Below are 26,025 nucleotides of genomic sequence, written 5' to 3' on the forward strand. Positions count from 1 at the left end.
CATATTTATTTCCACGTGCCAGAGAATTCACATGTAGGTAATTTAAAACATGTAAAATATTGTGTAATATTATAAACTTGATAATTACACACAATATTTACATGTAAAGCTACTCAATATAGCTAAAATTTATATTAATTTCTGTCATATTGATATGATATTATACATGTAGTATTTTTAAAGTGGTCATATGGATGAGGTTCGGGTGTTTATTTTGGATTTTTAATTTATTAAACAATTTTATCATGACATCCTCCTTGAAAAATCAATGTGTAACAACATATGCCAAGTCCTTGTTTGTAATTTTATACATTGCAAAAGACCTTTGTTATTGTACATACAATAACAAACTTTTTGATACATTTTTTAGCTTTTTGCAATTAGTGACAAACCCAGACTTGGTCTATGTTGTTTCACATTGATTTTTCAAGCAGGAAGCCATGATAAAATTGTTTTATAAATTACAAATCCAAAATAAGCAACCGAACCTCATCCATATGACTACTTTAAAATGTGTATGCGGTCAAGTTTATCCATTCTCGCGAACCAGAGTATCTGTCCACTCTCGCGAGAATATTCGGGAATGTGTTCTGTAGTGGAGGAACTGGTGATTTTACGACTGTCACTAAATCTGAAGTGATTTGTTGCTGTATTTTGCTATCGTTTGGTATATGCATACATATGTTTCTAACATTCGAAGTGATAGCAAACAACACTGATCTAGTTCCGTCACGGGAAATCCGTATGCAAAGTAGACCTCATATCCGCAATAAAACCTGGTTTCGTAAGATTAAAAGCTTTACATTGATTTATCAATATCACAAAACTCCAAGTTTTGATACAAAGTTTCCTTTTTCACTTGGTTGAATTGTGTTGGTTGATTATTTAAATGTGGATTACTGTGAAGTGATGTGACATCATGAACCCTAACGAAAAAAATATGAAAGTGAGGGCGGCATCCTTTATCAGTAATGTCGAGGAAGGTTCTGGAGCTAGAGTAAATGTTCATTGAAAATATGTTTACAAAGTTTAAATGTGTGGTTGGAAATTGTGCAGATTTACAGAGCGAGATTTCAGCTAGAATTACTAGTCTACTTTACATAGAATAATAAGTGTTTGTAAGCTGTCCTCTGATTTGAGCAGATCATGATCCATGTTCTGTCTGTACCAATCCAAATAGTCGTTAAGTCTTGAATCGTTGTTATTAATCATAACAGCCAATTACAGCCACTCTTTATGAACTGTGCAAACCAGCTTTTGGGTGACAGCCAATCATATTCACCCCTATAAACGCTACGAGACAATCGTTTTTCTTGTGTGATCATCGTTTTCGAACAGCTATTCTATATGGGTGTGGCATGTGAGTCATATCTAGGTGGGAAAGTAAATATCAGTCACTTTCTATTGAAAGTGCAAGTAGAGTAAAGTAGTCCCTGGATTTGAAAGCCAAGTAGAGTAAAGTAGTCCCTGGATTTGAAAGCCAAGTAGAGTCCATACGTTTGGAAAGTGTTGAGTAGATCATCTGTCGAATTGAGAGTCAGGTTTAAACCATGTACGGTGAATGCTATGTTATCATTCAATGGTTGCCATAAGAATACACTGGAATTATGATGAATTTTTCCTGTTCGTCAATCTCACGAGGAAAAATTATCAAAAATTTGACGTGTAGATTGATGATTTTATTTGAATAACCATATTGAAAGTATTATACTATGAATGGTTGAACCATGAACGATAACAGAGTTTGCAATGACTCCCTAGGTTCTTTCTCGTATACATGTAATTTGTTCTCTTTTTCGGAATTTTTTTACCTGAAAGAGGCCTGGTTGTAACAATACGAAAGTGTCTAAGCCATTTCAAATTGGCTGTTTGTTTTACGGCAATGTCCAAGCCATGATAAATTGGCATTAATATCAATGAGTACTAAGTAAACTATTAAATGTAGTAGTTAACGGAAAATATTAAAGAACAAAATCGAAAATTTTGTCAAAAATTCAAAAATCAAGTTGTCTTTTTCACTGGAAAACAAATAGTCGTGGAGAGGCACGAGCCCGCAATATACCCTCAAGGACGCTTTTTAAAGTGCATCGAGTACCAATATATAATTATATAGTACATAGTACTTTATAGTTGATATCACATGATGGGCCCGAAAATTAAAATGTTCTGGAGTAATGGTCGTTTATAAACTACCCGGAAGTAATGTTTTCATACTGACAACTATTATTATACAAAATGTGGGCGTTTTCCTCTCAATTAAAATTCGATGTTTTTTTACATGAAATGAAGTCTTTCCGTTCAAAGATTAAACGTTTTTACAAAATACTGACTAGGATAATATAGACATGAATCAACTACATGTAATTGTGCATACTATGGGCCCCTCTCTCTCTCTCTTCTTTACGATGATTCATACATTAACACTGGCATGGATGGAGTGATTCATTCATTCAATGAAAGAATACATTATACAAATATGTTATACTTGTGACTTTTTTCAAATTAGTTATGCTACGCGGGATCTGATCGTTGATGGTGAACTAGTATTCCCGATTTTCGTGGCGAATACATATATTTACGAGTGTATTACTCGAACTTGTCCATAATAGTCAACGCCGTAAAGCGCACACCTCTTTACCGCACCGTCCAAAACGTACCCGTAGTTACGTATTTCGTGCCCTGGCTTGCGAGAACGGTTCCGACGTAATGGTTAACATGGTTAATGGTAATGGTTAATTATAATACACGAATACACTCGCAGTAAACTCGTCGCGTCTGGAAAAATATTAATTACGTAATTTGCAGTTCGTGATTTACAAAACTGCAAATCGATACAAGAAATTCATAACTCATAATTAAAATGAAAAATCAATACACATATTCAATAACCTGTAATCTAGTTTGTCGATTATGTAAGTGTAGTTGCTTCAAAAAGACTGAGACAATTGGCAAATTTATTTCTTATGGAACAATAGAATCATTCAGGCTGTAGGATACATCATGTCGTTCCGCCCTTAGGGGTTGACCGATGTGTGAGGGCGCCCGTCACGCGGCGTACTTACCGAATGTGTTGATTCCCTGCATTCATAACACTAGGAAAATCATGTTACGTCAGAACACGATACATTTATAAATAGTAGAGCACATTATTTTATATTTACACACAGTGTAACAGACAAATCATATTATATTATAGTGGCCCAAGAAAAACAAATTCTTTTGGTTGGTATTACAATAATACTCAGATTACAGAAAAAACCCTCGTCGCGTCGGAAGAAATATTGATTGCGTAATTTGCCATTGTCCAGAATAATTTACATGATAGAAAATCAACAATAATTGACAATTTCATATCATATCAGTCTCATTCATAATTAAAATGACCAATGGCGTAACACAACTGTACAGTTTTTTAAAATGTTTATCCACATGCTGATCCATACTAGGTAAAGGGCTGGTGTTCATTTGCTGAATGATTATCCAGTTGCCTATCCACCCCTGTTGTCATCTTTGCAATATCATTTAGCTGTTGCTATGGGCGGGGTCATGTTGCTACACATATCTACATACATTTTGAATGTTCACTTGTCTATGAATCCCTGAAGTTATCTTTGTGATATACATCATCATTTGGCTGTTGCTATGGGCGTGGTCACGGTTGTTAAGGCCAGTTGTGTCACTATGCCTTCAGGGATATCTGCAGAATATTAAACACCTCTAGAAATATTGACATCAAATTTTGGCCACTTCTATGACGTAGTTTCCATTTTTTTATATTTCTGACTAAAATACATGCCTAATTTGCATATCACTAATGAGATCATCAAGTCCTAAATAGTGTTTGACTGAGATATCACTAACTATTCATCATCTATTGGCATCATCCTCATCCAGGAATAAAGATTCAGTCTCAGGCCATTTCCCTTTAGTTCTGTGTGATTGAAATCCATTCTACAGTACACTATTCATTTTCAAAATATTCATTTAAAATTACCTTGTGTGAACTCGTTATTGCACACACACACATGGCTCCTCTATCATAGATTATTAGATACTACTAAATACTAAAACAGAGTATTCAACAGAAGACTTTACATAGCATATACATCAACGCTGAGATCATTTGACAAGTTGAGATTGTTCTTTTACTTGCTAGATAAGAGAACTTTTATTGCTGAACACAGCAGACTTGCAATCAATTGTAGAGAATTAGAAAGTTTTGTTTCTTTTCACTCAGCTTCCTATAAATAATAACTATGCCGTGTTCAGCAGTACAAATGTCATAGTAAAACAACAATGTAAACTAGCAAATGGATCAATTCACTTTGATCATAAATGTACGTTTCATATTTATTATACTATACACAAGCCAAGTTATTGTCTTTGAACAGAAAATGTGGATTATACACTCTGGTTTTCTATGTCATGACAACCCATGTTTATGTCACTGGTTTTGCAGTGCTCGAAATCTGAGTAAAAATGTTCCAAATCGCCATTAATTTTCCAGATTTTTCACAAGTTATTCTTGAGGAGGTATAATTATATAATTCCCCAATATTTTACTTCATTCATCTGGAAAATACTCATGATCTAAGAATTTGTCATGATGAGTCGCTAGATCTTGTAGTGACAAGTATTTTCCTTGGCTGAACAAAGAAAAATATTGGGGGAATAATATCCAATAGTCTTCTGATGAACACTACCTGTTTTAGTTGTAACACTGCACTCGAACGCAATAAATGACACAAATCACTGTTTCAGGTATAGCAATAGGTAGGATTTAATGAGAAGGAAAGAAGACAGAGGGTTACAGTGAAGTCAATAAGGCCAAAACCTTGGGATAGTAAAGGATTACATCAATTAGATAGTGTTTGTTGGCAGTGTACAAACTCAAAGCAGTAGCACCATTTTCAGCTTTATACTCAAGTTTGCAGCTTTGACATTATGATCTTCAACATGATTGGCTTAGATAATTTGATCTACAACATGATTGGCTTAGACAATTTCATCTTCAATATGATTGGCTAAACTTTAATGTAAGTCTGTCTAGTATTCTTCGCCTTCTTCCTCCCCTTCATCTGCCATGGAATCAACGCCAACCTCTTCGTAATCTTTCTCCAAAGCTGCCAGATCTTCACGTGCCTCAGAGAATTCACCTTCCTCCATACCTTCTCCTACATACCAGTGGACAAAAGCACGCTTGGCATACATCAAGTCAAACTTGTGATCCAAACGAGCCCAGGCCTCAGCGATGGCGGTGGTGTTGCTCAGCATGCAGACAGCACGTTGTACTTTAGCCAAGTCACCACCAGGGACAACGGTTGGTGGTTGGTAGTTGATGCCGACTTTGAAACCAGTTGGACACCAGTCAACGAACTGGATGGTACGTTTGGTCTTGATGGTGGCAATAGCAGCATTGACATCTTTGGGTACAACATCACCACGGTACAACATACAGCAGGCCATATACTTGCCATGACGTGGGTCACATTTTACCAATTGGTTGGCTGGCTCAAAGCAAGCATTGGTGATTTCAGATACAGAAAGCTGCTCATGGTAGGCCTTCTCTGCTGAGATTACTGGAGCATAGGTTGCCAATGGGAAATGGATACGTGGGTATGGCACCAAGTTGGTCTGGAACTCTGTCAAGTCGACATTCAGGGCACCATCGAAACGCAGGGATGCAGTGATGGAGGAGACAATCTGACCAATCAGACGGTTCAGGTTGGTGTAGGTTGGACGTTCGATGTCGAGGTTACGACGACAGATATCATAGATGGCTTCATTGTCAACCATGAAAGCACAGTCAGAGTGCTCCAGAGTGGTATGGGTAGTCAGGATAGAATTGTATGGTTCAACCACAGCAGTGGAGACTTGTGGAGCTGGGTAGACTGCAAATTCAAGTTTGGACTTCTTACCGTAGTCAACAGACAGTCGTTCCATCAACAGGGAAGTGAAACCAGAACCAGTACCACCACCAAAGCTGTGGAAGATGAGGAAACCTTGGAGACCAGTACATTGGTCTGCCAATTTACGAATTCTATCAAGCACCAAGTCAATAAGTTCTTTGCCGACGGTGTAGTGACCACGTGCATAGTTGTTGGCAGCATCTTCTTTGCCAGTGATCAACTGTTCTGGATGAAAGAGTTGGCGGTAGGTGCCAGTACGGACTTCATCTGAAAAGTAAAGAATTTATATTTTAACAGTGTTTATTGAAATACACCTAGTAATTACTTTGATTGTGAAATACATGCTGTAGATAAGTCAGGGAGGGCAACGTTGGTAGATCACGAGACATATTCAAGAGAAAAATCCAGCCAGAGGACTGTTTAGCAAGATGCATGACATTTGGTCTGTTAGAAGTATGCATATAATGATTAATACACACAGAATTCCCTTTTCCATGTTTGCTCATATAATTTGTATACTGTGAATTAATCTCATGAGTAATTTTCAATGACTAACATTAACATTCTAAGCATCACTTGAGTCTGATTGACATATTCATAGTTCAAATTTTACAAGGGGACGTGCAATGATCACGTGATACAACGAGCAAAAATATGGCTGTTGGTGAAAAATACATCTGCATATCTGCAGGGTCCTCGACCAATCAGAATGCCAGATTGGTGACAGGTGACATAAAAATACAAATATTTTACCAAACCATAACAGTACAGTTGTATGAATATCTATTACCTACCTACAACAGTTGGTTCCAAGTCTACAAACACAGCACGTGGTACATGTTTGCCAGCTCCAGTCTCACTGAAGAAAGTGTTGAAAGAGTCATCACCCCCTCCGATGGTTTTATCACTTGGCATTTGACCATCAGGCTGAATGCCATGTTCCAGACAATACAACTCCCAGCATGCATTGCCCATCTGCACGCCAGCCTGGCCCACATGGATAGAGATACACTCACGCTGAATGAAAGAACATAATGAAATCACTTTAGTATTATGGTAACAAATTCAATATGTATGAAGTAGCACAAAAAAATGGCCATTCGGGTAAATTGTGACTCAATTTTGTGTAGCAATTGTTTACATTTTGATGTACATTAGCCTGGTTACATAGAGATAAACTGGTTAGACACACTATTGAGATATTTGACTGAGGTTATCTCAACTATGGCATGTATCCTCACAGCTGGTTTCAAAGCTACGCCAGCCAAACAACTCTGTGTGTGGGGGGGGGGGCATGGGCAACAAACAATCCTGTGTGGAAATATTTGACTTTTTATGTGTAAACTGTACACTACACGACACTGGAGACATTTCATATATGAACTGAACCATGTTATAATTCATTTTCTATTCACAAATAATGTTGAACCATATGTTATGTTGTATGTGTTATACAAATGAGAAATGTTACATATTTTAGGTATACGTGGCAAATAAGCCAACAACTCCTTGCAAACATAGGAGGAAGTGGTCATTGAAAGTTAATGTACTGGATATCGGAAATAGGACATCCATAGGTTCTACGCCCAGAACACACGCATTTAAATGCCATGTATCCGGTGAATATTTCCTACACTGGGCCTCACATGATGACTCATCTGACAGCCTTGCATGTGATTGTCTAATGAACACTTCTTACAATATTGGTTTAGTGTAATCGCTGAGTATAAGTTGTAACTGTAAAACGTTATTCATTACGTAATGGGAACACGATGTCCGTCGTGATTAACATTTTGACAAGAATGACTCAAAGTAGCCAGTTGTACACGTCACCGAAATTGGACAGTGTTCATCGCAGGACAGGCTTCAACTCTGCGCAAGATATTCAGGACAGTCCACATGATTTATACTACAGTCTAGTTCCTATACGTTACGATTTACACCTCCACTCAACCGTGAACGTTGGCATCAGACTACACGATTTACATTACAAATGTTCTACATGTACCATTGATGGCCACCTGAGACACTGCCCTCCCTTCACACTTTACGATAAACATTGACTATCGGAATACCCTAGTCATCTTTAAACCGGGGGGACATGACACTTATTATATCCGTCTTCCGACGCTTCCCTATTTATGTTAAAGTGAGTGAGGCCTCGCTGTCACATGTGAGACACATTGATTCATTAGTATCGTTCATACTTTCATTGTCCCGCGTAAATCCCCCGCGTGATTTGTTTTATTGTTAACGACATTTTAAAGACAATGAGTTCAAAAATTGACAACAGGATAGAGTGAAAATCAAGATATGTCACAAAATGATAAGAAGTCGTAAGAAGCTGTAAGACAAATATTGCACGAAAAGGACAACGCCCAAAAACGTGGCGACCTTCAATAGCTACATATATATAGATATGTTGTTAAGACGATAACTTGACATCGCCGCTGATGATGATGACTCATTCATTCATTCATCCTTTCATTTAAAAAGATGCAACATGGATGAGGAGCTGGTTGGCACGGAATGTTAACGGTCAATTTCGTACGAAATGGAAATATCAACCAAAATTACAATGAAGCTGTTACCCAGTTGTAAAATTCTGAGATAATGTTGAAACATCACTTGGTATGGATTTAGACAGTACATTTCAGTTATAATTATAATGAATGAAGGATAACGTTATTCACTTGATGGGTACATTGGAAGAAATCTTTCCTGTACATTTGTCGATCGACTTAATCTTACTACCCTGAAAGACAATCACGATTAAAATCACTTATGTGTTGTTAAACTTCTTGAGTGTTACTCACCATTTTGAACGGATGAAGGCTTTCTTCACGAGATTGGACTAAACAAAGGGCGTTGCCTCACAATTTTGACGTTGACGGTCAGACAGTGAGAACTAGAATGAAATTTCATGGTTAGGGAGGGGAATATATCACGGTTGCCAAGGTTACAGATAAGATTTCGTCGTTTTAGATTCCGATTGGTTTATCACATGGACTATTCTATTATTTGGAGGAGTTGTAGACATGTGATAATTTTTGAATTTTTGTTACATGATGTCATCTCTCTGATCGACAGATGACTGCCGTCAGTTGAAATGTCTCTTGGTATGTGAAAGCATACAAAATAGCAGTTCATTCAAAATTCAGAAAATTAATTTCGTGATTTGGCCGTTTTGAGTTGATAAAGACGAATAGTAGTGTACCTAGTACTGTTCTCGAGATGTCCACACCCATCCTGTCTTGTCCACGCTAGCCTGTCCAGACATAGGAGGGGCAATTGTTAGAATCGAGTCCCTAATTCACCGTCTGTGCAAGCAGGGCTGACAATAAGAGACTTTACAATGTATATATATTTAAAATTTAATAAATTATGTAATATTTGGGATATTTCCAACGATTAATCGGATTATATGCTACAATTTTTTTTTCTGCTTTTAACCTAACAGTTTGTTTGGTTTCCGGATTAGAAATACCATCGTCACAAGATACAGCAGAGTGTACAATGGGCTGTATCATGTATATTTACAATAAAATAATTCATTCAAGTACAGTATTACATGTAAAATTTGATGATGATATTCAATTTCATTATTACAGCATGAGTCATTCAAATCGAAATTCACAACGTGTTCTGTTCAACGTATGTCACAACAGTAATACATCCCACCGCTGGCCCCATGACGACATGAGTATGTCTCATAAACTCCGCCCAGACATGCATGACCTTTGGTGTCTGAAGTGTCACGCCAGAATCCTACATCCGGGCCTTATTGTCATTCGTTCTCCTCCTCACCTAGTGTAGCTGCAATAATTGTAGCGTCTTGTTGCGGTTTTGTGGGTTTTTTCGTCTGTTTTGGTGACTTTTTAAGTTTTTGTGTTAGGTGCGGGTTAAACACAAAAACTTAAAAAGTCACCAAAACAGACGAAAAAACCCACAAAACCGCAACAAGACGCTACAATTATTGCAGCTACACCTAGTGTTGCATTCCATGCATTCATATGTTTGTACGATATAAAAGATTTTAATGTTGCAAAAGTTAGTCGATGGTTTTTACAGTATCATTATTAATATTATTATTTTGTCATATTTATTATTATATTTAGTTGTTATCTTGTACTTGTATTTGCAAAACGAGTTGAAGCGCAAACTTTATTTTCGAGTGATAAGTTGCTGGAAAAAAAAGTAATTAATAATGCAATATTTGAAACGATAGAACCAACTTTTCTAAATATTTGTAACAAAACTTAAAGTGGCCATATGGATGAGGATTGGGTATTTATTTTGGATTTTTAATTCGTAAAACAATTTTATCATGGCGTCCTACTTGAAAAATCAATGTGAAACGACATTGTCTAATCTGTGTTTGTACATTGCAAAGAGCTGAAAAATGTGTGAAAATGTTTATTTACGTACAAGAACAAACGTTTTACACGTTTATTGATTTTTGCAATTTATTGAGTTACAAAGACTTGGTATACTATGTGTTGTGTCACACGTTGATTTTTCAAGTAGGACGCTGTGATAACATTGTTTTGTAAATTAAAAATACAAAATAAATACCCAATCCTCATCCATAGGATGCAACATTAATTTGGGAACGAAACATGAACATTCGAGGACATAACTTTTTTTTTGCTTGACGGAAGTAGGACTGCATGACGGCAGATTATATATCCCACAATCCTCGGCACACTCTTGGCGGCTATTTCAACTTTCGTGAACAGCACGGTGCACTCTCTGAACGCATCAAGTGGTAGAAATTATGCCCCAAAACATATATTTTTTGCATAAACTCAGCTTGTGCCCTTTTAAAACAATTGAAATATTGTACTTTGTGTATTTATTTAGGTAATTTCATGTGTATTTCAACTTGAAGTACTGTGTATCCTACCCCACCCCACCCCCACCCCCGGCTGTGTGTAATAGAGCGTCGTGAAATATTGACAGTATGGGATTGGAGTTTTATAAAGTCTTTATATATTTCCCCAAATAAAACATTTTATTTTAGCAAATAGAGGGGCGGATGATTGTCAATAGCAGTTTGTTTTTAATTTAATATTCCCTGTATTTCTCTATATACTTCTATAGATGCTTTTTTTAAGTGGCTCAGGCTGGCGGAATATTTTGTGAATTTTGCTAAAATATCAATGTTTTGCATAACATGATCACGATAGTTATTTTTAGAAAGTGTTTGCAAAGCTCAAATTCGCGTCTGTACCTGTGTGCTATTGTGATATATACAAGAGATAGTGCAGTATGTGGGGTCTATGGTGTAGTGACACTCACATTTTTATTGTCTTCTGTAACCCAGTCATGTGATACATAGTTCACCTGTACGTATAAACAAAGTGTTAGCTTACACCTAACGACCAATACCTGGCTTTTGTCAACAAACAGTTAGACTCAATTACTTTATTATCTCACACTATTATAATAATCTGGGGTAGTATACAAAAGTTTTGTATGTGAAAGAAGCTTTGTAGTGAATAGCGAACGATTTGGATATAAAAGACGACAGAATCACCAACACGTCGCGTCGCTGCGCTGCTTGCCGTCTCTCTCCAACGTCTATTCTGTATAATACCGGTATCAGGTGCAGTGTTACCATCCGAATAGTTTACAATTCCAACAAACACAGTGACAGTAATATGACAACAGAACGAAACCCTGTCCGTTTGCTGTTATTTTGAAGTTAGGAATCCTTCCAAGCCCTGGCGAGAGAGGTCCTTTGATGTTTGCGATATTTATTACAAGGTACAAGACACGCATGGACTTGTTCATCCACAGGTTGGTGATTGCTGCAGTGTCATTCTGTGCGTCTTTGTAAAATGGCGGCTAGTATAAAGGAGAAGGTAACCAACGACTTTCTGACCTGTAGTATTTGTAGGGATGTCTATAAGAGTCCGGTAACTTTACCCTGCCTTCACAGTTTTTGTCAGGAATGTTTAGAGTCGACCTTGAGGGCCACAATGTCGGACCGTGACACGAACAGCCTACATCAATGTCCACTTTGCAGGAACAGATTTAGACTACCAAGCGGTGGGGTCAAGTCACTGAGAACAAACTTTTTCATCTCAGAGTTGCGAGATTACTTCAAAGATATTGAAGACGTGGACCCCGAGGCCAGTTGTGTGACATGTCAAAATCCCATTGCGGTCACCCATTGTTTAAATTGTGAACACAGCTTCTGTGTGAACTGTACGACGGTACATTCACGCAATTCTCTCACCAAAGGTCACCATTTGATATCAATGGAACAATACCAACGACAATTAGCTAGTGACCCGGAGTCATTGAATCCAGCCATATATTGCGAAAAGCATCCTGGCGAGCCTCTTCAAATGTACTGCGCCTCTTGTGAAATTCCTGTGTGTTCTACCTGTGCGACTGAGGATCATCCTGACCCCGAGCACAAACAGAAAGATGTGGATGCAGCTGCCGAAGAAGAGAAAAATAAAATGAAAGAATTGACAGATCAGCTAAATGACAAACTAAAAACCATAAGTGAAAACTGTGAGGCTTTAAGACATGACTTACAAGAACTGATTCACAGCTGTTATGATATAGATAAACATATTGACTACCATTGTAAAATGCTAACCGAATACATCATCAGACAACGTGAGGAGAAGAAATCAGAACTGTATGAAATTTTCAGACGAAAGAAACAACTTTTGGAAACGCAGCTCCAAATATTTTGCATAGATTTGACAACACTTCGGAGCGCTAGGGAATTCGTTCAACAACCGATCGATTCTTCGAAAGCGGTCTTGTATCTAAAATCCCTGCCCAATATGAAGCAGTCCGTTGATGATTTGATTGGTAAGGAGATAAAGGCTCATACCAGTGGAGATGGCTACTTAGATTTCTCGCCAAATGTTAGCATTTTCGACGAGGACGTCGGTGAACTTCATGCCGAAGAAAACGTCGCTTGGCAGTTTCATGAGACATAGTTGGCTGTACATACATTACAATGTAGTTACAGTGTAATGTATGGAATACTTCATAGAAGACCGTAGAAGAATTCCTTAGAAATGTCACACGATGAAAGATTTGAAAATGTCGATGACTAAAACCATGAAATTACATAGTAGTGAAACATAACTCATCCAGAATTACTAGTTTTGTAATTATTCTAAGAATATAGTCATTACAGAAGTGGACGAATGGACAAAATCAGAGCATTTCGACATATTTGTTTAGTTTTGAATATTACAGCTTGAACTTGGTACCCCTCGGCTAGGGCTGGACATGTAAAAGTTGTGGAATTTCAGGAGCGCCACCAGCGGTCGTATCCGTGACCACGATCATAGGCCTACATAACCCCACAAAGTTGTCGACGCTTTAATCCCTCTGTTAGCATCATAGTACTAGTGTCCAAAAGTTTTGATAAACTGTAAAAGTCGCAAAAATATGATTATAACATTTTATTCAAAATCTACGAACCCAAGACGACACGACTCACGGTTTGAAAATGGTGCATAAAACATAAATCACTGAATTACTTACATAGGTTATAATACTTAAGCTGTTCAATTTTTTTTAGCCTAGTGGTAAACTGTAACTATGCAATTTGTGTAATTCTAATGAGGATCATCGACCAAGACAGATCGAAAGCTCATTGCTAAAAATAAACTTTCAAATGTTTGTGCTTTATCCTGTGTAAGTCATTTCATCTACCAAGCTGGTGAATATTATTGGTCATAAGAATCATTGCTCGTTCTTTTGAATTAAAATATAGGTGTGTGTGTGTGTGTGTGTGTGTGTGTGTGTGTGTGTGTGTGTGTGTGTGTGTGTGTGTGTGTGTGTGTGTGTGTGTGTTTTATGTATGACCGGACATGTAACCACTGGATACCAATATAACAAATCTAATAGTCAAACTTCTTAACATTCTTAAACTTCTAAAGTATAATATATACTGAAGTGATCTTGGCAATTTACCAGCCAAATCCATCTCAATATAAATGTTTGACTTTTACTATCCGTTCACTCGTGTCCGGGTTCCTATACGCCATTCTCTTCACCGACTACTGTGAAACCTACCGCTGAACAAGATGGCTTCAAACATTAAGGAAGAGGTAACAGACGTGTTTTTGACATGTCGTATTTGCATGGATGAGTACAAGAACCCAAAGATTCTGCCATGTCAAGACAGCTTCTGTGAAACCTGTTTAGAATCAACCGTTCAGGCAGCCATACATGAGAGAAGCCCGATCAGATGCCCACTATGTAGAAAGGAATTTGTCGTACCGATAGGTGGGGTGAAAGCTCTTAAAACAAATCTTCTATTATCTTATTTACATGATTACATGAAGAATATCAAAAGTGACGAGGAATTTAGTTGTGATAATTGCCACAATCCGAGTGCAATAATCCACTGTACAGATTGTGAACGCAACTTCTGTGTAAATTGCATCACCGTACATACACGGAACTCGTCTTCTCCTAGTCTATCTGCTAGACCTCGGATGTTCTTCCGATACAATACGACACATGACCGAACATCGCTATCGAGGATGGAACATCCAAGGTAAGCCCTCACTGCGAACTTCGTTCGCTTATAGTATCGAAAGAAAGTCCGAACGTCAAGCAGCAAGACTAGTCTTCTCCCTTTAAAGCAATGAATGCAACAGTACATATCATGTAAACTACAATTGATGGGAGTTGTTTACCTATTCAGTGTTGCTCTCTCATTTGCTTTACAACTTAACACATTGAGTCTAGCCAATCAAATGAGAACATTTTGATTTAACAGGTGGTAGTATTTATAATTAGACACACGTGTGTATTTGGGTGTGGCAGCATTGTGTCTCGTGGTCGGACATCACAGGAGAACCGTCAGTAAAGTGTTCGTCTTCGTTTCCTCGAATTATGTCGCTCCAGAAGTCTGTAGTCGATTGGGATATGGAATATTTGCTATCCCAGGTCGATGTAGATGACGCTGAAGTTTTTAAGTTGACCGACGTCAAAAAGGAATTTCGACGGTTTCTATCTCCAGTTGACAACACCAAAGTTGAGGAATACCAGAATGCACACGTTCCACCAGCCACGCGCAAAGCAACACTATGGGGTGTTATTGCTGCAATAATTGTAGCGTTTGATGTGATTTTGAGGGCTTTTTCGTCTGTTTTTGTGCCTTTTTTCGTTCCGACGTTTAACCCGAATCAAACGCTACAATTCCTCAAGCAACCACCTTGTTCCGGAAGAATTTTGATGAACAACTCATAACAGAAGGAACAGGTGAAAACAGATCAGCAGTTCAGAGTTGCAAACGTACGAGTGATGAACAAATAAAAGCCATGTCTGATGTTTTACAACCACCGATGACGAAAGAAATGCAGGTAGGATCTACTCTACGTCTTTCTGAAAGTAGTTCCCGTTAGTCTGTTTAATACAACGCTACAACGAAGGATTCAAAGATTGTTGAGTCATCACAACACGAAGGTTCCGAAATTCGAAGTGTTTAATTACAGGCTTCGGGCACAAAAATGAGTTTCTAACAGGTCCGGCTTAAGGCCTCAATTTCGTGTTTGATCATAAAAACATGATGCTGGTCGCCTTTGAAAATGTCTGCCCCAACATATCGAAATATGTAGCCGTTGGATATTTGGAGGATTTTCAACCAGCCTGACGATTAGATGCAATAATTTTAGTGGTAGTTTTTTCTATTTATTTTGAGCTTTTATTTTTGTTTTTTGGCCTTTTTTTATCGTTACCGGAAATTTGCACTAACATTTTTAGTAGTGCGTTTAAACCACGTATTGAAAACAAGTTTTAAAAATATTTTTCAATATTACTCGAATATTGCGTCGGCATGTAAAATTATTGTCAAGCGCCCCCAATGTTGAGAATTATACAAGAGATGGACATCTCTTTGACTTTGTCTCTTTGAGGTTTTCGCGATACTTGCGCCCTCAACCGTATATCAATTGTCTTTATAAAGGAGACACGACTTGCATGTACTGCTTTCTGATAATCAAACACATTGTTTCTAAATAGGCGATAATAGATCTATTTATTTGACATTATTTCATGGTCAGCCGACTATGCGACATTGTTTCTGCATATTCAAGTGTAAATGTAAGATCTAGAACATGAAGCATCAAGTCACGTTTTTTTTTCTGTTGTTGGATGAAGCTGTGTGAATAGTAATGTATCTTTTCAGTCAATGTCTGAGTCACGTCTGTCTGTTCGTCTGCGATATGTCTGCTCTGTACACGAAGAGCGTGAAGCCTTGACAGAAATGACAGAGCGCGTGTGTATTGTGACAGTACACGGCGATCGATATGACAAAAACTCGAAATTTAGGAAATATTCAACATGTCATATAAAACGTGAACGTGCGTTTTTATTTATTGGTAATTAACGTTTAAATGTAATGATCTATAAATCTGGTAAAGTAAAGGCTACTACTAGGCAGGGTATGTCTACCTTTAACTATCGCCTTACCTGTATGAAACATGTATGGTCAAATGTCATTTATTTCATTAAACAATAATGATAATGATATCAAAATTTTCAGAACTAAGTCAAATACATATTGTATCTCCGCTTAATGGCGATATTACTTTTAAATAAAGCGCTTTTGCAGTTTGTACCCGGTATGGACCTATAACGGCACAAGGTTCTATATACTATCTCAATTCTCAGGGAAGTATATAATACATTGCAGCCCATTGTAAGCGCATAGGATCGAAAGCAATCTCTATCCTACAAGGTCCCCGATTTAACAGCTAGTTTGACTATAACACACTCGTGGTTCAAATCTTACTCAAGGATACGACGCTACATGATAGGGCAATAGCAGCCGCGGCGGCAGTATGACATCATAGTTTAACGTTTCCACGGACGTCACAGTTAGAACTTTCAGTTTTCTGTATTCAGCTATTGAGATGAGTGAGACATCTGCTGGCTGGTTACTATATATAGCTTCCCATAGTACGTGATAGGCGTTTAACCTTTATCAATACGCCTAGCTAAAACATGGCCATACAGTGACTCAGTACACTGTGTCTCGATCTAGTTTGTAGATAATTATGACAATATATCCATCTCTAGTCGGATTTGAATTGTTGAATTGTTGATGTCTACAAATTAATTAAAGGTAGGTAAAATTATTGTTACGTTGTAGTTATGTATACATGGTCAGAAAAGGTGTCTAATTTATCAAAGCTAAATTTGTCATCGTTGCTAAATATCTCGCCACCTATCAGTCTGTTGTCATAGTTTATTTGTATTGCTTATAGACAATGAAAGGGAATGGTACGAACGTGTAAACTGCGTGCAGTCAATACAGAATACAGTGTCCTCAATACGGTAATTTTATAGATTAATGAACACACGGATAAAAATTTCAAAGACAATTCGTAAATTATTGGGTATTCGATAGAGTAGGTATGACGTATTATTCAACTTCAAGTCAAGTGTCAAATTTATGGGCTCCGTTTCGTCAATTTGTCTCTGAACTTAGCTGAAATGAGACGAGTGTGCATGTAGACAAAGAATCATTCATACAATAGCTAGCTCGGTAGGTAAAAGGTGTACAGTGTGATCGAGATACCTGTAGGCATACATTATTGAATACATGTCATTGTACGCACAGTAAACGTTCGACGCCTTCCTGTATCACGATTGATGTACCAGTCAAATGAACATGATATATAACTGTTGCTAAATTTTACTACTTATTAGGACATTTATTTATACACGTCGTGAGTTTTAAGTTGTTGAGACCAGTGATTTTTCAGTGTGGTCTCATACAATATTTACGTTATTGCGAACAGTAATAAATATTGAGTGTGGTAGAATATTAATTATTTAATTCTATTTTCCACTTGTTTATTTGATGTTTTGTTATTTTTTTAAGTTTACATACGTTACGTTCTTGATTTCTTCACATTCCAATTATATGAAAAAATAATACAGAAGGCCGGCCTCAATACATCACTAGCACTGTGAATAACGTTTGAAATGTACATTCTCGCAAATCAGTGCTGTTATTTCTTCCGCGACACTGCGAAATGTGTTGAGTTTTGTTTATTGTTAAAGTTATATTTAATTTAGAATGTGATTGTTCGTCATCGCGTAAAGGGAGGTGGTTGGATTACTCTTATACTGTGTTTGATGCTTAACATCATTAAACAACCCCCCCCCCCACCCGGCGGCCAAGTCATAGACACCGCCAAAGTAGTCACGTGATATCTAACTTATAAATCGAATGAGAAACCCCACAACTTGAGGAAATGTTCAACATACGGTAATTGTAATTTCAATTGTAATGGAAAAACAAATTTGATCAACATTTCTACAAACGCATGGTCGTGTTTGAATTGTGGTTTTATTTACTGTCCTTATTTCGTAAATTTTGTCTTTCTTTTTCACTGTTGAGACACGGTGATGAGGACAGTAGACTTGTTGTCAGAATCCCTTGTTTGTATTAAGTGACTTGCCCACTGTCTGGATTATTGTTGTTTTTTGGTGTGTAGTCTTGCGGTCAAAATTCGAACGCCAACACCTCTGATCCAACCTTCGTCGCTAGATGGCGTCGTAACGTATTTACAGCCACCTGTTGATTCGGTCATTCACCGTCCGTTGTTGTCGCAGTTATTTTTGTATTTTGTTTTGGTTGAACGTTTTGAGTCGCCATTTTATACATGTGTTATCTACTCACAAAACGCCGTGCATTATGAGCAGAATAGGTTCCTTTTTATGGAAAATGCTCGACGAAATAGCGTGTCATCGCCATAGATGAACAGACAACGTTCAATTTGTTTTTCAAAAGTTGATTGACTATTTTCCCAAAATCCAAGTCTCAAAAATGAATCAATTGAATATCAAGATGATTGCACAACTCTTAGCCCATTCAGTTAATTTTCACAACGATTGTACAACTCTTAGCCCGTACAGTTAATTTTCACAACAGAATTTGATAAATTTTGCTTTGGGGTACATTTGAATTTCGCCTTTCACATATATACCCACATTTGAGTAACATCTAAACAGGTTGCTTCCAATAGGGCGAGAGTAGTTTCAGTGGAATGAATTATGGCCCACGGGTTTCTTATTTTGCATCAATACCTCGCTTTTACACATCATTTCAATACTACATCAACCCAAAGAACCAAGTTTCGATCCTGACTCGTCAAGCTGTTTTTTGATCATCAATAAGTGGTTAATACTACCGCTTCTGTGTCATAAATTATAAGCTTACAAGTGATGATATTTGCATCTCCAGTAGCTCAACTTTTGACCTAGCTAATGTCACTAAAGGTTAACCGAACACGATGCGGGTCTGTTCTCCAAAATCTCTTAAGAACTTCAGTAGGATCAATTAAGTGCAGTCTATAGTGAAGTTTTACAAGTGAACTTAAGAGCCTACGGGGTTACAGCATAGACTTTTGTTTGTATTGATATATTCAGAACGGTTGCAACTACTTTTGTGTCAGGTAAGCAATTTACACTAACTATTTCAGACGCCATAACGATGTGACCTGATGTGTATTGAGCAAACGACATGTTATCATGTAAAAGCACTGCCTCCGAATTACACAGACACATATGTTTTAACTAGAAAATCCGGCTTTCGTGAACGGTCATCATTTTCTGTCAATCGTCTTCGGGTCATGAACATGATCGCTTCTGAGTTAATAGTTGCTATTGGTTATCAATAATTTGCTACCCTTAAACCCGATTCCATCGCTCTCCATAACAACGTTATGCCGTATGTGGAACGCAGAAAAATAGGGTATTTTTCTCAGAAACCAAATACCAGTCCGCCATGGCTTATTTCGAATAAGCTGTCTTTGGTTGCGCAAACTCACCTAACTAGTTTGGCTGAATTGTATACTGACAGCATTCGTCATAATTTATATTCCGTTTCCGTGTAGGTCCCAGGAGCTACAGGTATGTTTTCTGTATTCAAGAGGAGCAAGGGAAACGCGAAGTTCGACAACACTCCGCCACCCAATTCCCCAACGAGTCCAACAATGGATAGCTTGCCAGGTGAGAGCTACAGAAAGATTAGCGACGGAAGTTTACCGTCGCCGACAGAAATCCAGCAACCATTATACGGTCAAAAGACAAACGATCGTCCAACAACACAGCCAAAACCAGCACCACGACCCAAACCAAAGCGACAAAATCGGGAGTCGGGTAAACTCGTTGCGTCCGAAAGGGGTACTGCTAGTAGTTCAAACTCGCTTGTTACGGAAGCCATTAGTTTGCTACAGAGATCGTTATCACAGGAAAATGATAGGGAATTCGAACTTACTGGCGAATTGAACAGACTTCGTTTAGAAAATAAACAACTGCAAGATAAATTAGCTACTGTTGATCAAGAGAGGGAACACGAACTACAAAATGGACACGAAGATAGCGAACTGCTGGGTGAGAACGAGGAATTAAAGAAAAAACTTGCGGGAATGCAGCAACAATTGACCCAAATTCAAGGAATTGCCGGAAAATTAAATGACCAAAACAAACAACTCTTCGCACGGTAAGTAGTTTCTCTTATTTCACGTAGTTATTTGTGGTCTATGGGGCGTTGCTAGGTCGCATGTTTCCAAATTTAGCGCAAGCAAGGGCGCCGCTACTTTAAATCACTGGAACGTGTCCCATGCCTAGTATATGATCGCATTATACTCAAAACATAATGGAGTGAACCAGACAGGACGGCCTTGAGATGGTTGTACATGTACTGGGCAAACAATTTTATTTATTTTTTATTTTGGGGTCGGCAAACGTACAGTTGAACAATATGAAGTAACTTGTTGACTCGCTGCTATTGTGTATGTATGTACTCTTGTATATTACTGTACAATGTAAATTGTCGGCATCTGGTATATACCAGTTTTGCAATCAAAGTTTAGCGACATAATAAATCTAGTTCGTATCTTGCATTGTTTTTTTTTAAAAGTTATAAAGTAGCATAAATCACAAACTACATAACTACATTGTTAGCCCTTGTCATTGTTTAAAAATTGATTAATAAAAACATACTTCCGTGTAAGATCGGACACCTCTATGTACTATGCACTCTGTGTACAATAGCACTGCTATCTGACTAGTGTGGCCTAGTCCTGCTTGCTGAAGCCAATATTGACGTTATTATACTAGTATAACAAATGTCAGTGTACAGTGCAAGGCGTTTCGTTCAACACTGGAGGGACGACTTATTCCGTCTGCAAACAGGACTAAGTTTGGCCATGTTAGTACCCGCCCCTGTGTACTTCTATTCTATCTGTACATACATACATACATACATACATACATACACACACATACATACATACATACATACATGCATGCTGTACGTAGCATATCGCTGGTGACGATGTATTCCGTTGTTAATTAATGACTTGAAAAGTGTACACATAACAAGCAGTCTAGTCACAAGCCATAAACAACCACTCGACAATGCCGGTCTGTTATTTTTTTGCGTTTATCTTTGGAATAAATTATAGACCAAATTCCTACAATCCTATCAACATAAATTAGGTCGAGTTAGATCAATCATTAATTGCATCAGCCGAAATGGTCACTTCTTGCACGTAATAGGTTGATCTATTGTCTGTGAAGTGTTTTGAGGATAGCAGTGCCAAATGTCAAACATACCATGTACCAAAGCCCCGCAGTGTAAAAGGTCAACTCGGGTCACGAGTTGGAGCGCCCTCAACGAATACAATGTAGAAATGCAAAAACTCGGGTGTAGCTATGGAAACTTATACATCTGGCACTCTGAGGCATCGTGATCCCGGAGCACTATTTCCAGAGCTAGAAAGACTCATTTTCTTTTTAATACTTTATTTTAAAGATATCAAGAAATCACAACGGCCAACGACGAAGAAAAGAATAAGGCAGCTGAAGAACATTCAAAAAGAATTGGGAATCTTATTTCAATGTTCTGGCAACTTGAAAATAACGAAAAAAGTAATGCTTTGAAGGAGCTTGGGAGTGATATTGAGACTGGTGAAGGAATTAGCACAGATTCAAATGAGTTTCTTAATGATCTGTTTGTGGTAAGTAATTTTAATAATACATACAAGACAAAAACTTAAAATACGGTACATTTTCTCTATAACTTAGATAGCCTGTATATCACCAATTCTTCTGCTCGATATACAAATTAAATTCACTTAAAGACTAATCTGGAAGTTGTGCAAACTCTTGGACATTTTAGGTTTTCAGTGTGTTTTCAACAAATATGTGCTCAGTGTTTTAGTGAAAGAAATTATATAAATTTGAAATTTGTAAACATGATAGTAAATGGTAAACAATATCCAGATATATTTATATCATATACTTGTATTTGCTAATGTTGCCATCTGATGATGCACTAAAAACTCTAGTTAGGGTTTTTGTAATCTGCAGAGGAACTTTGCTTTTGAGTTTGAAAATTTAAGATCGTAACAAAAAATTGATGTTGCATTTTTTGTCAACTTCAGGTGTCATTTCAACTTGCTAAAGATCACATGGAGAAGTTAAAAAGTCGATTTGCACACTTATTGTTATACCCAGGATCTCCATCTCAGGAAATGGAATCAACAGTAAGTCTTTCAATAATTTATAATTTGTCAATTTTTGGCAGCTCCATTTCAACTTTAGTCTATTCACAATGGAGACTCTATCACTAATAATAATCCTCATATTATGATTTAGAATACTTTATTAACCAAAACAACTTAGAAGCAGGAATGTGTCTCAGCGTTGTTAAACACAAAAAACAACAAAGACAAAACATACACACACACGTACATACATACATACATACATACATCGGTCAGGTAACTGGAACCAACAATTTTTTTAGGCCTTATCCTTATCTGTTCGTCTATAAAGTACAGGGTATGAAACTCTTGTAGATTTTACCAACTAATAGCCACTCCTGGTAAATTAGTGGAGAATATTCCATCAGCAGACTTTGCCTGCTTATTGCTTTAACAAAAACACATTTTTTTCTGACAGGATGTGAGGGCTGATCCCAGTATCTTACCAGAGTCACTCAAGAAAGAGATGTCTGCTTTTTTGAAAGGTAACACAAACTCATGGCCATTGCAAGAACTGGAAATGGTGAGTCATTTATTATTTACATCATATCTTCAAAGAACATTTGTAAAATGTTATTACATTGGTTGATGAAGACATGGCCAGCTCTAAATTGACCAATCAGTAAACAGCTTTTCATTTGCATCTAACAACTGCTTAGCCAACATTAACCATACCAAGATTAAGGAGGTAACAATTAGATATTATTCCCCAATATTTTTCTTCATTCAGCCAAGGAAAATACGAGTGACCTGAGGGGCCTTTTGTCAATGCGAGTCAAAAGAGGAGTAGTGACAACCCTTAGGTCACAAGTATTTTCCGACTGAATGAAAAAAAATATTGTAGAATAACATGATTATACTGGTGCCAGTAATATCAAAGAAAATCAGGGAAAGTAATGGCAATTTTTAATGTTTTGGTTCATATTTCGAACACAGCAGAACAAATGACGTACAGATACGTTGCCGTGAAATAGATGTGCATTGTTATGACATAGAATGACCAGAGTATATATTCCATATTTTTTGTTGAACCTAGCTCATGCACGGTATAATTGAACTAATGTCATACTTGTACAATTATTCCCAAATAATAAACCAATTTACTGACAAAATGATGGAAACTTTTCATATGCACATCCTAACATTATTTTCCACGAGAATATAATATATTCTAACGTCTAATAAGTTTTTTGTATAAAAATGATAAAATTAACAGAAACCTCAAAAAAAATTGTTTCTATATTTCCAAATGCTGTCTTTTGACTTTAAACAGTTTTTTTAAGCAAATAAAGAGACACTTGTATAAAGGAATTCATGATATTATTGGATTTGAAATTGATGAAACTTGCCGTAGAAAAGAATTCCTTTATTTTCTCAAACCATGAGGCTTTGATTTGAGTACAGATACAGTGATTTGAGTACAGATACAGTGATTTGAGTTCAGATACAGTGATTTCAACAATAAAATAAACAGTGATATTTTCAATAAGGAAGTAATTATTGGTGACTTCTTTAGTAGGATTGCAGAAGGGGAAGTTTGTACGACGTGTAAATCATTTGTCATGGTAAAAGGGAAGGGATATCAAATTGACATTTCCTTGTTTCCATGACAACTAATGTGTCATTGTTGTTTCATGACATTACGTTTAGAATGCAGTATTGAATTTTTAAATTTAGTGTAAAGTTTATGTGTCGAAACCATCAATGACAATAGTAGTATAAAGGAATGTACTATGAAGAAAGAGGTTGTATGTCTTTGACAACTAATAGCTAATCTAAGGAGTACAAAGGATGGCTTGACCCTTATCTTGACTAGTCTAGTACACCAGCAAGCTTTTCAAGAAATTGTATACCATTTTACTCATATTTTATTTATTAACATACCCTACAATATTCTGAAATTCTCATGAAATTTAGTTTTATTTATTAATATACCCTACAATATTCTGAAATTCTCTTGACATCTAGTTTTATTGCTTGTATTTCTTGTCATTCAGAAAACTTACAAAAACTTGTCAACAAATCTGACTCAAATTTTTTGTCTTTTTCCAGAATTTAAATGGTAGCTAGTGTTTTCTTCTTTTAAAAAAACAAACAAACCAGGCCTATTTTTTGTGTAATGATCGGAAAATATCGAACTTAATATCTGTTGCCATACTTTGATAAAACATAACTCAGTTACATCTATAGGTTTGTAATGCCCCCCCCCCATGTCAAAGGTCATATGAATATATAATATGTGAAGTACACAGGGATCTTGACCTAGTACTTCTTTCTTTCTTTTTACCAGGGAATTATGGATTGGATTGAAGAAGAGTTTAGTTCCAATCTCACAGAAAATGACATCATGAAAAAATACATCAGTTGTTGTTGTAGGGTGTCATGGCAACTGAACATTGAGTTTCCTCCACTTGTCATTGAAGCTGACGCCCGTTGCTATGACAACGACAAACACCAACCTGATGTCTCATGTAGACTTCAACAAACTCCAGACAATGGGACTGAAATAGGTCATTTTGTTTGGCCTGTCTTGCTTGAAAAGAACGATGGTAAAGTTCTCAAGAAAGGAATTGTGATACTGAAGTCGTAGGAGGTTGGAACTTGAAAGATTTATCAGGATTGGTTAGCTAATGGTGACTGTATAGCCAATCACTGGTTAATGTACATATCTTCAAATAGGGTGCGACTTAATGCTAGCTTTCTGATTGGACAACATTACCATATCTATATATAGCCCAAGCTGTCCAGTCAACCAATTGCAACACTTGTCCAAGTAATGCGCGATTTAAGTCTTGCTTAAATTTTCTTTGTGTTAAGACTTATTCTGATTGGTCAATATCATAACATCAGCAATATTTAGTGTCCATTTCACCAATCACAGACCTGTACCTGTAACTGTATTCTGTCATGCAGTTGCTGTACCTGTCTCATTGTATGATTTCATCAAATTAGAGATATACAATGTACACAAAATAGGACTGTACAAGATATCCTTAGTGTTGATTGGCTGATACATATGTACACCTGTACAGTGACCAATCAGAAACAGGGATCTTAGTTATAGATGACAATGTGAACCATGAAACAAAAACAGCATTACACATATTTCTCAAGAACTTTCCAAGATATACTGTGAACATTTTGGCGTTATGTTTGTCTAGAAATAGATATTTCAATTGCAGAAGGAAATATCACATCAAAAACAAGTTCTATTGTACACAAAATTCTACAGTAATATGTTGTTTCTCTAAAAAACATATTGGAATTATTTCAATTTTGGACAGAAAACCAAATGCAGGGAATTCATATGGACAACACCAATGGTACATTACATGTTCAGTCATATTAGTGTCATACAAACTTTTCACTTCCAACACGCACAGTTTTAGAAAGCTGTGTCTAAAGCTTTCTTCCATTCACTGAGGATTTCATGAGCAGACTGCATAGTAATTACTTCAGTCTGTTGAATCAATGAAGTCCTTGGTGAAAGGACGAACTTTAGACATGGTTTTCTAAAACTGTTTGTTGGAAATTGAAAAGTTTATGATACATTAATA

The 26,025-nt window shown here is 37.0% G+C and overlaps 3 protein-coding genes across 3 annotated transcripts; 2 read left to right on the forward strand and 1 right to left on the reverse strand.

The window, feature by feature from the left end:
• Positions 1-4,617: 4,617 nt before the first annotated feature.
• On the reverse strand, positions 4,618-8,835 carry LOC144447847 (tubulin alpha-1A chain-like). Its single transcript, XM_078137963.1, has 3 exons — positions 8,726-8,835; positions 6,704-6,926; positions 4,618-6,176 (listed from the first exon to the last, which is right to left on the reverse strand). The coding sequence occupies exons 1-3, from the start codon at positions 8,726-8,728 to the stop codon at positions 5,047-5,049; spliced, it is 1,356 nt and encodes a 451-aa protein (XP_077994089.1). The 5' UTR covers positions 8,729-8,835; the 3' UTR covers positions 4,618-5,046.
• A 3,058-nt stretch (positions 8,836-11,893) lies between these two features.
• LOC144447662 (transcription intermediary factor 1-beta-like) lies at positions 11,894-12,877 on the forward strand. The gene has a single exon (XM_078137739.1). It carries the CDS (start codon positions 11,894-11,896, stop codon positions 12,875-12,877), a length of 984 nt encoding a protein of 327 aa, XP_077993865.1.
• A 4,076-nt stretch (positions 12,878-16,953) lies between these two features.
• On the forward strand, positions 16,954-26,003 carry LOC144447855 (uncharacterized). The gene is made up of 6 exons (XM_078137973.1): positions 16,954-17,028; positions 19,811-20,418; positions 21,736-21,940; positions 22,367-22,468; positions 22,887-22,991; positions 24,759-26,003. Exons 2-6 carry the CDS (start codon positions 19,829-19,831, stop codon positions 25,056-25,058), a joined length of 1,302 nt encoding a protein of 433 aa, XP_077994099.1. The 5' UTR covers positions 16,954-17,028; positions 19,811-19,828; the 3' UTR covers positions 25,059-26,003.
• The last annotated feature ends 22 nt before the right edge of the window (positions 26,004-26,025 follow it).

This window comes from Glandiceps talaboti, chromosome 16 (genome assembly GCF_964340395.1).
Source record: "Glandiceps talaboti chromosome 16, keGlaTala1.1, whole genome shotgun sequence".
NCBI classification, from domain to species: domain Eukaryota; kingdom Metazoa; phylum Hemichordata; class Enteropneusta; family Spengelidae; genus Glandiceps; species Glandiceps talaboti.